The sequence below is a fragment of the Ranitomeya imitator genome, chromosome 9 (genome assembly GCF_032444005.1).
Source record: "Ranitomeya imitator isolate aRanImi1 chromosome 9, aRanImi1.pri, whole genome shotgun sequence".
Taxonomy (NCBI): domain Eukaryota; kingdom Metazoa; phylum Chordata; class Amphibia; order Anura; family Dendrobatidae; genus Ranitomeya; species Ranitomeya imitator.
In genome coordinates this window covers 98994665-99007060 of record NC_091290.1, presented here as the reverse complement: position 1 = coordinate 99007060, position 12396 = coordinate 98994665, and the positions used below count along the sequence as shown (strand labels likewise).

General features: G+C 41.5%; 1 protein-coding gene across 3 annotated transcripts in view; it reads right to left on the bottom strand.

The window, feature by feature from the left end:
* Nucleotides 1-452: 452 nt before the first annotated feature.
* The window catches only part of DUS2 (dihydrouridine synthase 2), a 263484-nt gene continuing 251540 nt past the window's right edge, over nt 453-12396 (bottom strand). For all 3 annotated transcript variants that reach the window (XM_069740207.1, XM_069740208.1, XM_069740209.1), the window contains one exon: nt 453-1199. In XM_069740207.1, the coding sequence (XP_069596308.1) occupies nt 980-1199 (220 nt within the window). In that variant the 3' untranslated portion in view covers nt 453-979. The remainder of the gene's footprint in view (nt 1200-12396) is intronic.

Sequence of the window (12396 nt, the reverse complement as noted above, 5' to 3'; positions counted from 1 at the left end):
CGCGGGAAATTATCCTAGATCATGTGAGTGGTAAAAGTATGTGAACCTTTTTCAGTACTAGATGTGATCAACTTTTGCAACAGTAATCAAATGTATCAAAATGTGCCCAGTAATTGTTTTAGTCCTGCACATCGGCTTTAAGGATTTTGTAACCTATTTCTCCCAAAAAAATTAGCTTCAACTCAGTTAATGTTTTTTCCCCATGAACTGCTCTGATATATTTCATTGTAAATATGCATTTTGTATTTGGGCACTATTGGGCATTAACAGGTGTAATTTTCTGAGCAGACAAAAGCTTGTTTTTATCATGAGTGTAAGTGCTAGTGTTACCTCTTCTATCAGCACTCTGAAAGCAAATTTATTTAGTTAGACAACCAGGTTTTCTTCTCTATTTTGCCTGTATTTCTATAAACAAAGCACAGAAGTAAGCTGCATCAAACTCACTGAAGATATTTCAGTTGAAAAACAAAATTTATTTAAAAATATTGCAAAAATAAACAGTTAAGGGGGGTTGTTCTCATCTTCATGGAGGCAAACTTTCAGATAGTCACTGCAAAAACAAGCACTTTTGCAATTGATAGTGTATTAAAATTTGATGCCGCTCTTGAAATATTAACACTTTTTCCTTTTCAGCTCGTTGCTTCAGACACCGACCACTGCTGCTGTCTAGCTTGTAAGCACTGCACTGAAGTTGGCCAGCATTCGGAGGTAACAGTCCAGTGATCCTGGCCAGCTTCAAAACAGTGATTACAAGCTGAATATAAAGAGCTTGTAAGCACCGAGCATGTTTTGCAGTGCAAGGTAACAAGCTGTGAGCTAAAGTGTTGCTATCTCAAGAACTGAAAATTTTAGTAAGTAGGAAATTGCTAAATTACTTGTATTTATAAGCAGTGTCTGACAATATCCATCTTTAAAGATGGGAGCCACACTTTAAAATAAAATGTGCAGTCACGATTGAGATACAGTGACAGATATATTGCTAAACTTTTGAGTCATCAAAATTCTCATTGCTATGGAGTCTTTTTTTAAGCTGCTCTCCACCTTGAGAGTCTGTCATGTCAACACTTTCATTTGGGATTCCTCTTTTTCTTTTCAGAACAAGATCACTTTCTTTCTCTCCAAGTTTTCCTTCTGGAAGTCCTAATGTTCGAAGACATACAATGGCTGCAGCCTGCTCTGCTAACTTCTTTGACTTGTCCCTGAAAGTAGAAAAGGATTGAAAATTCACAGATTAATTTAAAGAAGTGTAGAACCAGAAAAGTAATCAATCACTGTTTAAATCAAAATGTTATGCCAACCATTAATTTTTCACTGATGAGGTATAGTTGAGACCAATTAGTGCCCTGCACCCGTTGCCACGTAAGGTTCATTGGAGTCTAAAAGCTGTCGCCGACTTTAAATAGTAACTACAGTCTCCATTATCCAATCTCCCTGGGAGTGTTCAGACCTATACATGATATCCCAAAATATATACATGTATACGCACACACACATTTTTTATGCCCACACATTGTCACTGTCAAATGTATTACAGTTTATTATGTTGAGGCCTTATGTCCTAATTCACTTTTCCACTATCCTCTGTATAATGGTTCTATAAACACTTCAAAATATAAATCTAAGTTTACAAATATTTTTAATCTCAGATTTAAAAAAATCCTGAAATATTGCTGTTTTCACAATAGTCTATCTCAGTGTTTCCCAATCTGTGGATCAGAAGCCACATGCAGATGGGATAAGGATGGGACGCTTGCGTCTGTCACCAGCTTAGTGTACGTTCACATTAGCGTTTTGCGTGTTTGCGTCGGGCGCCGCAGCGGCGACGCATGCGTCATGCGCCACTATATTTAACATGGGGGACGCATGGACATGTGTTGTGCTGCGTTGTGCGACGCATGCGTTTTTTTTGCCGCAAGCGTTGGGCGCAGAAAACGCAACAAGTTGCATTTTTCTTGCTTCCAAATTTCGGCAAAAAAGGACGCATGCGTCGTAAAACGCAGCGTTTTAGCGTGCGTTTTGGTGCGTTTTTATTTGCGTTGTGAATGTAGCCTTAGTCCATTAGTACTAGGTCTAGCAAACAGTCATGAAAAGGTCTCCAGACGGTGACTTTTGTGAGTAACACCATACAGAAGAGCAGATCTGGATGCTCATATATTGGGGGGAATAGCTGCAGATAGTATGATACTGTCCGTCAGAGGAAGTACTTGAAACTGGATGCAATAGCATGGTAGGAGTGCTTGATGCGAAAACAAGGAATGGGAGTACAGTAGGAACTACTGGATGTAGGGATACGGCCTATAAAAGGACAGGGGCACAAGATTTTGGTAAGTTTTCTGTGTGGACGCTTTGTCACTGTACCAAAAATGGGGGACTCTGGATGTCACTATTGTGGGGTGAAATAAGGCTACTTTCACACTAGCGTCGGAATCTCCCCGTCGCAATGCGTCGGGGAGAGATTCCGACGCTAGCGTTTAGCGCATTGCACAATGGAGGCAGCGGATGCATTTCTCCGGCGCATCCGCAGCCCCATTGTAAGGTGCAGGGAGGTGGGGGCGGAGTTCCGGCCGCGCATGCGCGGTCGGAAAAAGCGGTCAGTCAGGAGCAAAAAACGTTGTAGCGTTTTTTGCTCCCGACGGTCCGCAGAAGCACGACGCATCCGTCGCTCGACGGATGCGACGTGTGGCAATCCGTGTGGCAATCCATCGCAAATGCGTCGTCAATTCAAGTCTATGGGGAAAAAACGCATCCTGCAAGCACTTTTGCAGGATGCGTTTTTTCTGCAAAACGACGCATTGTGACGGATTGCAGAAAACGCTAGTGTGAAAGTAGCCTAACTTGTAGGAAAGAAGCGCAAATAGTGTCTTATCTCACAAATTATAGAGGATTTACCTGTAAAATTAACTGCTCACCTGATATAGAATATTCACAAGCATAGAGTGCCGGCTGCCGCGGATCCACCGGTCGACATGCGACCGTAGTTAAATCGCTGAAATGGAGGATTTGTGGGTTATGATCCGCGCTGCCAGCACATCCAAAAACAGACCAATTGTATAGTTGACCAGTGATTTATTCTATGCGTTTCAGAATGAACATGACTCCTTCTTCAGGACATACCACAAGTACAGACAAAAGTTGTTACACACTTTAAATAGGTTCACATTTCAAAATTCAAATAAACGCGCCAAGGATTCACCTGACATTTGACGTCACAGGTGCTGACATGTTAGCACATGACAAGTATATTATTAAATACAGAATTGGTGTAAAGATAGTTCAATATATAATAAATGCCTTCTTATCTATATATTCTTTTATAGGAATACAGAAAAAATAATAATAAATATATATACATATATATAGATATATATATAGATATATATATATCTATCTATCTATATATATATATAGATAGATATATATATCTATATATATATATATCTCTATATATCTCTCTCTCTCTCTCTCTCTCTCTCTCTCTCTCTCTCTCTATATATATATATATATACAGGTCCTTCTCAAAAAATTAGCATATAGTGTTAAATTTCATTATTTACCATAATGTAATGATTACAATTAAACTTTCATATATTATAGATTCATTATCCACCAACTGAAATTTGTCAGGTCTTTTATTGTTTTAATACTGATGATTTTGGCATACAACTCCTGATAACCCAAAAAACCTGTCTCAATAAATTAGCATATCAAGAAAAGGTTCTCTAAACGACCTATTACCCCAATCTTCTGAATCAACTAATTAACTCTAAACACATGCAAAAGATACCTGAGGCTTTTATAAACTCCCTGCCTGGTTTATTACTCAAAACCCCCATCATGGGTAAGACTAGCGACCTGACAGATGTCAAGAAGGCCATCATTGACACCCTCAAGCAAGAGGGTAAGACCCAGAAAGAAATTTCTCAACAAATAGGCTGTTCCCAGAGTGCTGTATCAAGGCACCTCAATGGTAAGTCTGTTGAAAGGAAACAATGTGGCAGAAAACGCTGTACAACGAGAAGAGGAGACCGGACCCTAAGGCAGATTGTGGAGAAGGACCGATTCCAGACCTTGGGGAACCTGAGGAAGCAGTGGACTGAGTCTGGTGTGGAAACATCCAGAGCCACCGTGCACAGGCGTGTGCAGGAAATGGGCTACAGGTGCCGCATTCCCCAGGTAAAGCCACTTTTGAACCATAAACAGCGGCAGAGGCGCCTGACCTGGGCTACAGAGAAGCAGCACTGGACTGTTGCTAAGTGGTCCCAAGTACTTTTTTCTGATGAAAGCAAATTTTGCATGTCATTCGGAAATCAAGGTGCCAGAGTCTGGAGGAAGACTGGGGAGAAGGAAATGCCAAAATGCCTGAAGTCCAGTGTCAAGTACCCACAGTCAGTGATGGTGTGGGGTGCCATGTCAGCTGCTGGTGTTGGTCCACTGTGTTTCATCAAGGGCAGGGTCAATGCAGCTAGCTATCAGGAGATTTTGGAGCACTTCATGCTTCCATCGGCTGAAATGCTTTATGGAGATGAAGATTTCATTTTTCAGCACGACCTGGCACCTGCTCACAGTGCCAAAACCACTGGTAAATGGTTTACTGACCATGGTATTACTGTGCTCAATTGGCCTGCCAACTCTCCTGACCTGAACCCCATAGAGAATCTGTGGGATATTGTGAAGAGAAAGTTGAGAGACGCAAGACCCAACACTCTGGATGAGCTTAAGGCCGCTATTGAAGCATCCTGGGCCTCCATAACATCTCAGCAGTGTCACAGGCTGATTGCCTCCATGCCACGCCGCATTGAAGCAGTCATTTCTGCCAAAGGATTCCCGACCAAGTATTGAGTGCATAACTGAGCATTATTATTTGATGGTTTTTTTGTTTGTTATTAAAAAACACTTTTATTTGATTGGATGGGTGAAATATGCTAATTTATTGAGACAGTTTTTTTGGGTTATCAGGAGTTGTATGCCAAAATCATCAGTATTAAAACAATAAAAGACCTGACAAATTTCAGTTGGTGGATAATGAATCTATAATATATGAAAGTTTAATTGTAATCATTACATTATGGTAAATAATGAAATTTAACACTATATGCTAATTTTTTGAGAAGGACCTGTATATATATACACACACACTGTATATACTCGAGTATAAGCCTAGATTTTCAGACCACTTTTTTGGGCTGAAAGTCACCCGCTCGGCTTATACTCGAGTCATACCCAGGGGTCGGGAGGGGGAGCAGGGGCTGTCTAATCATACTCACCTACTCCTGGCGCAGTTCCTGCAGATCCCTGGCTTCCCGGCGCCGACAGCTTCCTCATGTACTGAGCGGTCACATGGTACCGCTCATTACAGTAATACAGTAATGAATATGCGGCTCCACTTCCCATAGGGGTGGAGACGCATATTCATTACTGTAATGAGCGGTAACGGTGACCGCTCACTACAGGAAGAAGCTGCAGCGCCGGGGAAGCAGGGACTGCACAGCGCCAGGAGTAGGTAAGTATAACGGGGAGGTGGAGCGCTGCGCTGCGTGATACTCACCTGCTCCTCGTTTCGGCACCGCTCCATCTTCAGCAGTGGTGCTCAGGTCAGAGGGCGTGGTGACGTAGTTAGTGCGCGCCCTCAGCCTGAACGCCAGTGCTGAAGATGGAGCGGCGCTGGAACGATCAGCACGTGAATATTGAAAGTGCCGGGGGCCTGAGCGACAGAGAGGTGAGTATGTGATTTTTTTTTTATCACAGCAAATGGGACAAGTGTCTGTATGGAGCATCTATGGGGCCATAATGTTTGTGCAGCAATATAAGGGGCCATAACGTTTGTGCAGCACTATAAGGGGCCATAACATTTGTGCAGCACTATAAGGGGCCATAACGTTTGTGCAGCATTATATGGGGCCATAACGTTTGTGCAGCACTATAAGGGGCCATAACGTTTGTGCAGCATTATATGGGGCCATAATGTTTGTGCAGCACTATAAGGGGCCATAACGTTTGTGCAGCACTATATGGGGCAAGTGTCTTTATGGGGCCATTATCAATTTTTGTGCAGCACTATATGGGGCAAATATCTTTTTGGAGCATCTTATGGGGCCACAATCAGCATTTGCGCAGCATTATATTGGGCAAATATGTCTATGGAGCATCTTATGGGGTCATAATGAACTTTATGGAGCATTATATGGGGCTCCTGATTCAATATGGATATTCAAAAACACAACCTACTGATGTCTCAATTTTACTTTTATTGGTATCTATTTTTACTTTTGACATTTACCGGTAGCTGCTGCATTTCCCACCCTAGGCTTATACTCGAGTCATTAAGCTTTCCCAGTTTTTTGTGGCAAAATTGGGGGGGTCGGCTTATACTCGAGTATATACGTATATGTATATATACACTGTGTGTGTATATATATATATATATATATATATATATTTATATATATTAGGGGTTGAGTTCCTGCCTCTGCACAGGGGGAATCTCGGGCCATCTCCGCTGCGGTCTCCCATTCTTCTCCTGCCGCAGTGGAGCCTGCTCAGCAGAGACGTCGATCCCAGTGTCTCGCTCAGTCTGACTCTGTGCTAAGAGTTACTGCTGCATTTCCTGCTTCTGCCATTGAAGTCAGTGCTTGGCAGCTGCGAGCAGACGCTTCTGGGACTAAGTCCTGCTTTTCACGTTCTGACCATGCCCAGAGATACTGCAGCTAGGTCATTGGTCCTTCTTGGAAGGTCCTTGTAGGTGCTAGGACTAAATCCTGCTTTGCACTCTGAGCATGCCCAGGGTAAGACCTCTCAGTGGAGATCTTGGATCACATGCTCAGGTACTGCAGCAACTCCATTAGTCCTTCTTTGAAGGTCCTAAACGTGTTGCAACTATTTAAGGCTCGCATGGCCGCACGGCCATGCGCTAGTATTGACTTGATAATGTGTGTGTGTAGATCAGTGTTCCCCAACTCCGGTCCTCAAGAGCCACCAACAGTTCATGTTTTCAGTATCTCCTTAGTATTGCACAGGTGATAATTGCATTATCTGGACAGGCAAGCATTCAATCACCTGTGCAATACTAAGGAAATCCTGAAAACATGACCTGTTGGTGGCTCTTGAGGACCGGAGTTGGGGACCACTGGTGTAGATGGATGGATGTCGATGGATGAAAGCTCCTAAATCATTCCCATTCCTAGTGTTGATGACTGTTCGTGAATGATGGAAGCTATCTAGCGCCCGTCCAAGCCATCAGCACGTAGCACACATTACAGCGTCTAATTGCTGTGACCGCCAGTGCGGCGCCGTGCGCTTTCTCAGCGCTTTCCTTACCCAAGCCAGGGTGGTTAGTGGCGTCCGCCAGTGCAGCACGGCACGCACTCTCGTGCATCTAAATACAATTATTTCTGTCACTCTGACACCCCAGTAGCGGTGTCGAGCACATGAGGTCTTTATGAACTCAAATCCTGTGTCTTGGGATTGAGTTCTGAGACTTCTTGCTTGCGCTCTTGGTGCAGTACCGCGGCCCTGTGACGCAACAGGGTTCGCTTCCTTCACACAGGGTGAAGTTAACCCGTGTGTGTATTCACATTGTACCACCATATCGTCCGTCGTTACTAGCAGCAGGTTTTCACCTGCACGGTGGACCTCGGACTGCGAACGCACCTAATACTATTCCATCTTAAACTTGGTGTGTTCCGCCAGTCCTAACATTATATATATATATATATATATATATATATATATATATATATATATATATATATATATATATATATATATGTATGAAAGAAAAACAGGGGGGCAAGAACTCAGAGAAAAATGCGTAATTGCATCTAGTTCGCTCTCTCTTTATTATCGGCCATGACCTTCCATGAAAAATTTTCTATTCAAGTGTCTACAATATATTTCTCTGAATGTGAATATTCCACCATTAATTGATATTTATTTATTCAATAAAAACATGAAATAAAATATGTAAACTTAAAAATGTGTTAAAATTATTTATTTTATATTGCTAAATAAAATTTTAAAATTATCTAAAAAGTATTTGGATACTTTTTATATAATTTTTAAAATTTTATTTAGCAATATAAAATAAATAAATTTAACACAGACATTTTTATTTTACATATTTATTTCATACTAGCTGAAGAGCCCGGCGTTGCCTGGGCATAGTAAATATCTGTGGTTATAGCACGTCACTTCTCTTATTTTCCCATCACGCCTCTCATTTTCCCCCTCACATCTCTCATTTTCTCCCTCACACCTCTCATTTTCTCCCTCACTCCTCTCATTCCCCCCTAACACTTGTCATTTCGACCTCACATCTGTCATTTTCCGATCACTCCACTATTTTCCCTCACTCCTCTCATTTTGCACTCACACCTCTCATTTTCACCTCAGTATATACATGTTTGTCATCTCCCTTATATATAGTATACACCTGTATGTCATCTCCTGTATATAGTATATACCTGTATGTCATCTCCCCTGTATATAGTATATACCTGCTGTGTGTCATCTCCCCTGTATATAGTATATACCTGTATGTCATCTCCTCCTATATATAGTATATACCTGTATGTCATCTCCTCCTATATATAGTATATACCTGTATGTCATCTCCTTCTATATATAGTATATACCTGTATGTCATCTCCTCCTGTATATAGTATATACCTGTGTGTCATCTCCCCTGTATATAGTATATATCTGTGTGTCATCTCCTCCTGTATATAGTATATACCTGTATGTCATCTTCTATATATAGCATATACCTGTATGTCATCTCCTCCTGTATATAGTATATACCTGTAGGTAATCTGCTCCTGTATATAGTATATACCTGTGTGTCATCTCCTCCTGTATTTAGTATATACCTGTATGTCATCTCCTCCTGTATATAGTATGTACCGGTGTGTTATCTCTCCTGTATATAGTATATATCTGTGTGTCATCTCCCCTGTATATAGTATATACCTGTGTGATCTCCTGTATTAGACCTCGTTAACACGTTATTTGCTCAGTATTTTTACCTCAGTATTTGTAAGATAAATTGGCAGCCTGATAAATCCCCAGCCAACAGGAAGCCCTCCCCCTGGCAGTATACATTAGCTCACACATACACATAATAGACAGGTCATGTGACTGACAGCTGCTGTATTTCCTATATGGTACATTAGTTGCTCTTGTAGTTTGTCTGCTTATTAATCAGATTTTTATTTTTGAAGGCTAATACCAGACTTGTGTGTGTTTTAGGGCGAGTTTCGTTTGTCAAGTTGTGTGTGTGTTGAGTTGTGTGTGGCGACATGCATGTAGCGACTTTTGTGAGATGAGTTTTGTGTGGCAACATGCGTGTAGCAACTTTTTGTGTGTCGAGTTGCATGTAACAGGTTAGTGTAGCAAGTTGTGTGCAGCAAGTTTTGCGCATGGCGAGTTTTGCGCGTGGTGAGTTTTATGTCTGGTGCCTTTTGAGTATGTGCAAGTTTTGTGTGAGGCAACTTTTGCATGTGTTGCAAATTTTGTGCATGTGGCAATTTTTCCGCGTGTGCAAGTTTTGCGTGTGGCGAGTTTTCCATGAGGTGAGTTTTGCACTTGTGGCGAGTTTCGCGGGAGCCTAGTTTTTGCATGTGGCGAGTTTTGCGCGTGGCGAGTTTTGTGTTTCGACTTTTATGGGGCGAGGTTGGTGTATGTGTGGTGAAATGTGTGCTGAGGGTGGTATATGTGTTCAAGCACGTGGTAGTGTGTGGCGCATTTTGTGTGTGTTCATATCCCCATGTGTGGTGAGTATCTCATGTTGGGGCCCCACCTTAACAACTGATCGGTATATACTCTTTTGCGCCATCGCTCTCATTCTTTAAGTCCCCCTTGGTCACATCTGGCAGCTGTCAATTTGCCTCCTACACTTTTCCTTTCACTTTTTCCCCATTATGTAGATAGGGGCAAAATTGTTTGGTGAATTGGAAAGCGCGGGGTTAAAATTTCACCTCACAATGTAGCCTATGACGCTCTCAGGGTCCAGACGTGTGACTGTGCAAAATTTTGTTTCTGTAGCTGCGACGCCTCCAACACTTTTCCTTTCACTTTTTTCCCCATTATGTAGATAGGGGCAAAATTGTTTGGTGAATTGGAACGCGCGGGGTTAAAATTTCGCCTCACAGTATAGCCTATGACGCTCTTGTGGTCCAGACGTGTGACTGTGCAAAATTTTGTGGCTGTAGCTGCGACGGTGCAGATGCCAATCCCGGACATACACACATACACACACACACACACACACACACACACACACACATTAAGCTTTATATAGTAGATTTTTTTATTGAATAAATAAATATCAATTAATGGTGCAAATTAAACATTCAGAGAAATATATTGTAGACACTTGAAAAGAAAATTTTTCATGGAAAGTCATGGCAGATAATAAAGAGAGAGCGAACTAGATGCAATTACACATTTTTCTCTACGAGTATATATATATATATATATATATATATATATATATATATATATATATATATATATATACACAGTATATATATATATATTTTTTTTTCTTTCTTCTTTTTTCCCCCTTTTCTTCAGTTTTTTCTGTATTCCTATAAAAGAATATATAGATAAGAAGGCATTTATAATATATTGAACTATCTTTACACCAATTTTTTATTTAATAATATACTTGTCATGTGCCAACACGTCAGCAGCTGTGTCAGGTGAATCCTTGGCGCGTTTATTTGAATTTTGAAATCTGAACCTATCTTTAGTGTGTAACAACTTTTGTCTGTACTTGTGGTATGTCCTGAGGAAGGAGTCATGTGTACTCGGAAACGCGTAGAATATACCACTGTTCAACTATACAATTGGTCTGTTTTTGGATGTGCTGGCAGCGCGGATCATAACCCACAAATCCTCCTTTTCAGCGATTTTTTGCAGGGTGAAGGAGAGCTAGATGTGGCTCATGACCAAGACTTTAGAGCTGAATGTGGCTCTCAAGGTAATAAAGGTTGGGGACCATTGGTTTGTACAATAAACTGATAATTATCTCATTATGAAGATTACAAAGAAAGCTAACACTTCTATTTTGAATATGAAGCTAGATAACACAGGGTCCCCTCTGAAAATATGTAATAAAAAGTGCACCACTGGCGAACACAGACAGAAGAGGCCCCCGTGCAAGCACAATATATGGTATTTCCAATACAATAGCTCAGCATAATGCATAATTCCACCTGCCTTGAAGGTGGGTGTGAGCCCCCTTACCTGATGGGTAGGATTGCGGCCACCAGGGTGTTCCTAAAACTACAGATAGAACAAAGTACAAAGAGCTCAGTGCTCCATGGCAGGCAAACAGTTATGCACAACTTCCCACCTGCTTGGTTTCCATCCATCTCCATCCTTATCTAGTTCTATGGGCTGTCAATCAAGGAAGGGGTATGGAAATTAAGGGACGCCAAACAGGTGGAAAGGTGTACAGGTCCTTCTCAAAAAATTAGCATATAGTGTTAAATTTCATTATTTACCATAATGTAATGATTACAATTAAACTTTCATATATTATAGATTCATTATCCACCAACTGAAATTTGTCAGGTCTTTTATTGTTTTAATACTGATGATTTTGGCATACAACTCCTGATAACCCAAAAAACCTGTCTCAATAAATTAGCATATTTCACCCATCCAATCAAATAAAAGTGTTTTTTAATAACAAACAAAAAAACCAACAAATAATAATGTTCAGTTATGCACTCAATACTTGGTCGGGAATCCTTTGGCAGAAATGACTGCTTCAATGCGGCGTGGCATGGAGGCAATCAGCCTGTGACACTGCTGAGATGTTATGGAGGCCCAGGATGCTTCAATAGCGGCCTTAAGCTCATCCAGAGTGTTGGGTCTTGCGTCTCTCAACTTTCTCTTCACAATATCCCACAGATTCTCTATGGGGTTCAGGTCAGGAGAGTTGGCAGGCCAATTGAGCACAGTAATACCATGGTCAGTAAACCATTTACCAGTGGTTTTGGCACTGTGAGCAGGTGCCAGGTCGTGCTGAAAAATGAAATCTTCATCTCCATAAAGCATTTCAGCCGATGGAAGCATGAAGTGCTCCAAAATCTCCTGATAGCTAGCTGCATTGACCCTGCCCTTGATGAAACACAGTGGACCAACACCAGCAGCTGACATGGCACCCCACACCATCACTGACTGTCGGTACTTGACACTGGACTTCAGGCATTTTGGCATTTCCTTCTCCCCAGTCTTCCTCCAGACTCTGGCACCTTGATTTCCGAATGACATGCAAAATTTGCTTTCATCAGAAAAAAGTACTTGGGACCACTTAGCAACAGTCCAGTGCTGCTTCTCTGTAGCTCAAAAGTGGCTTTACCTGGGGAATGCGGCACCTGTAGCCCATTT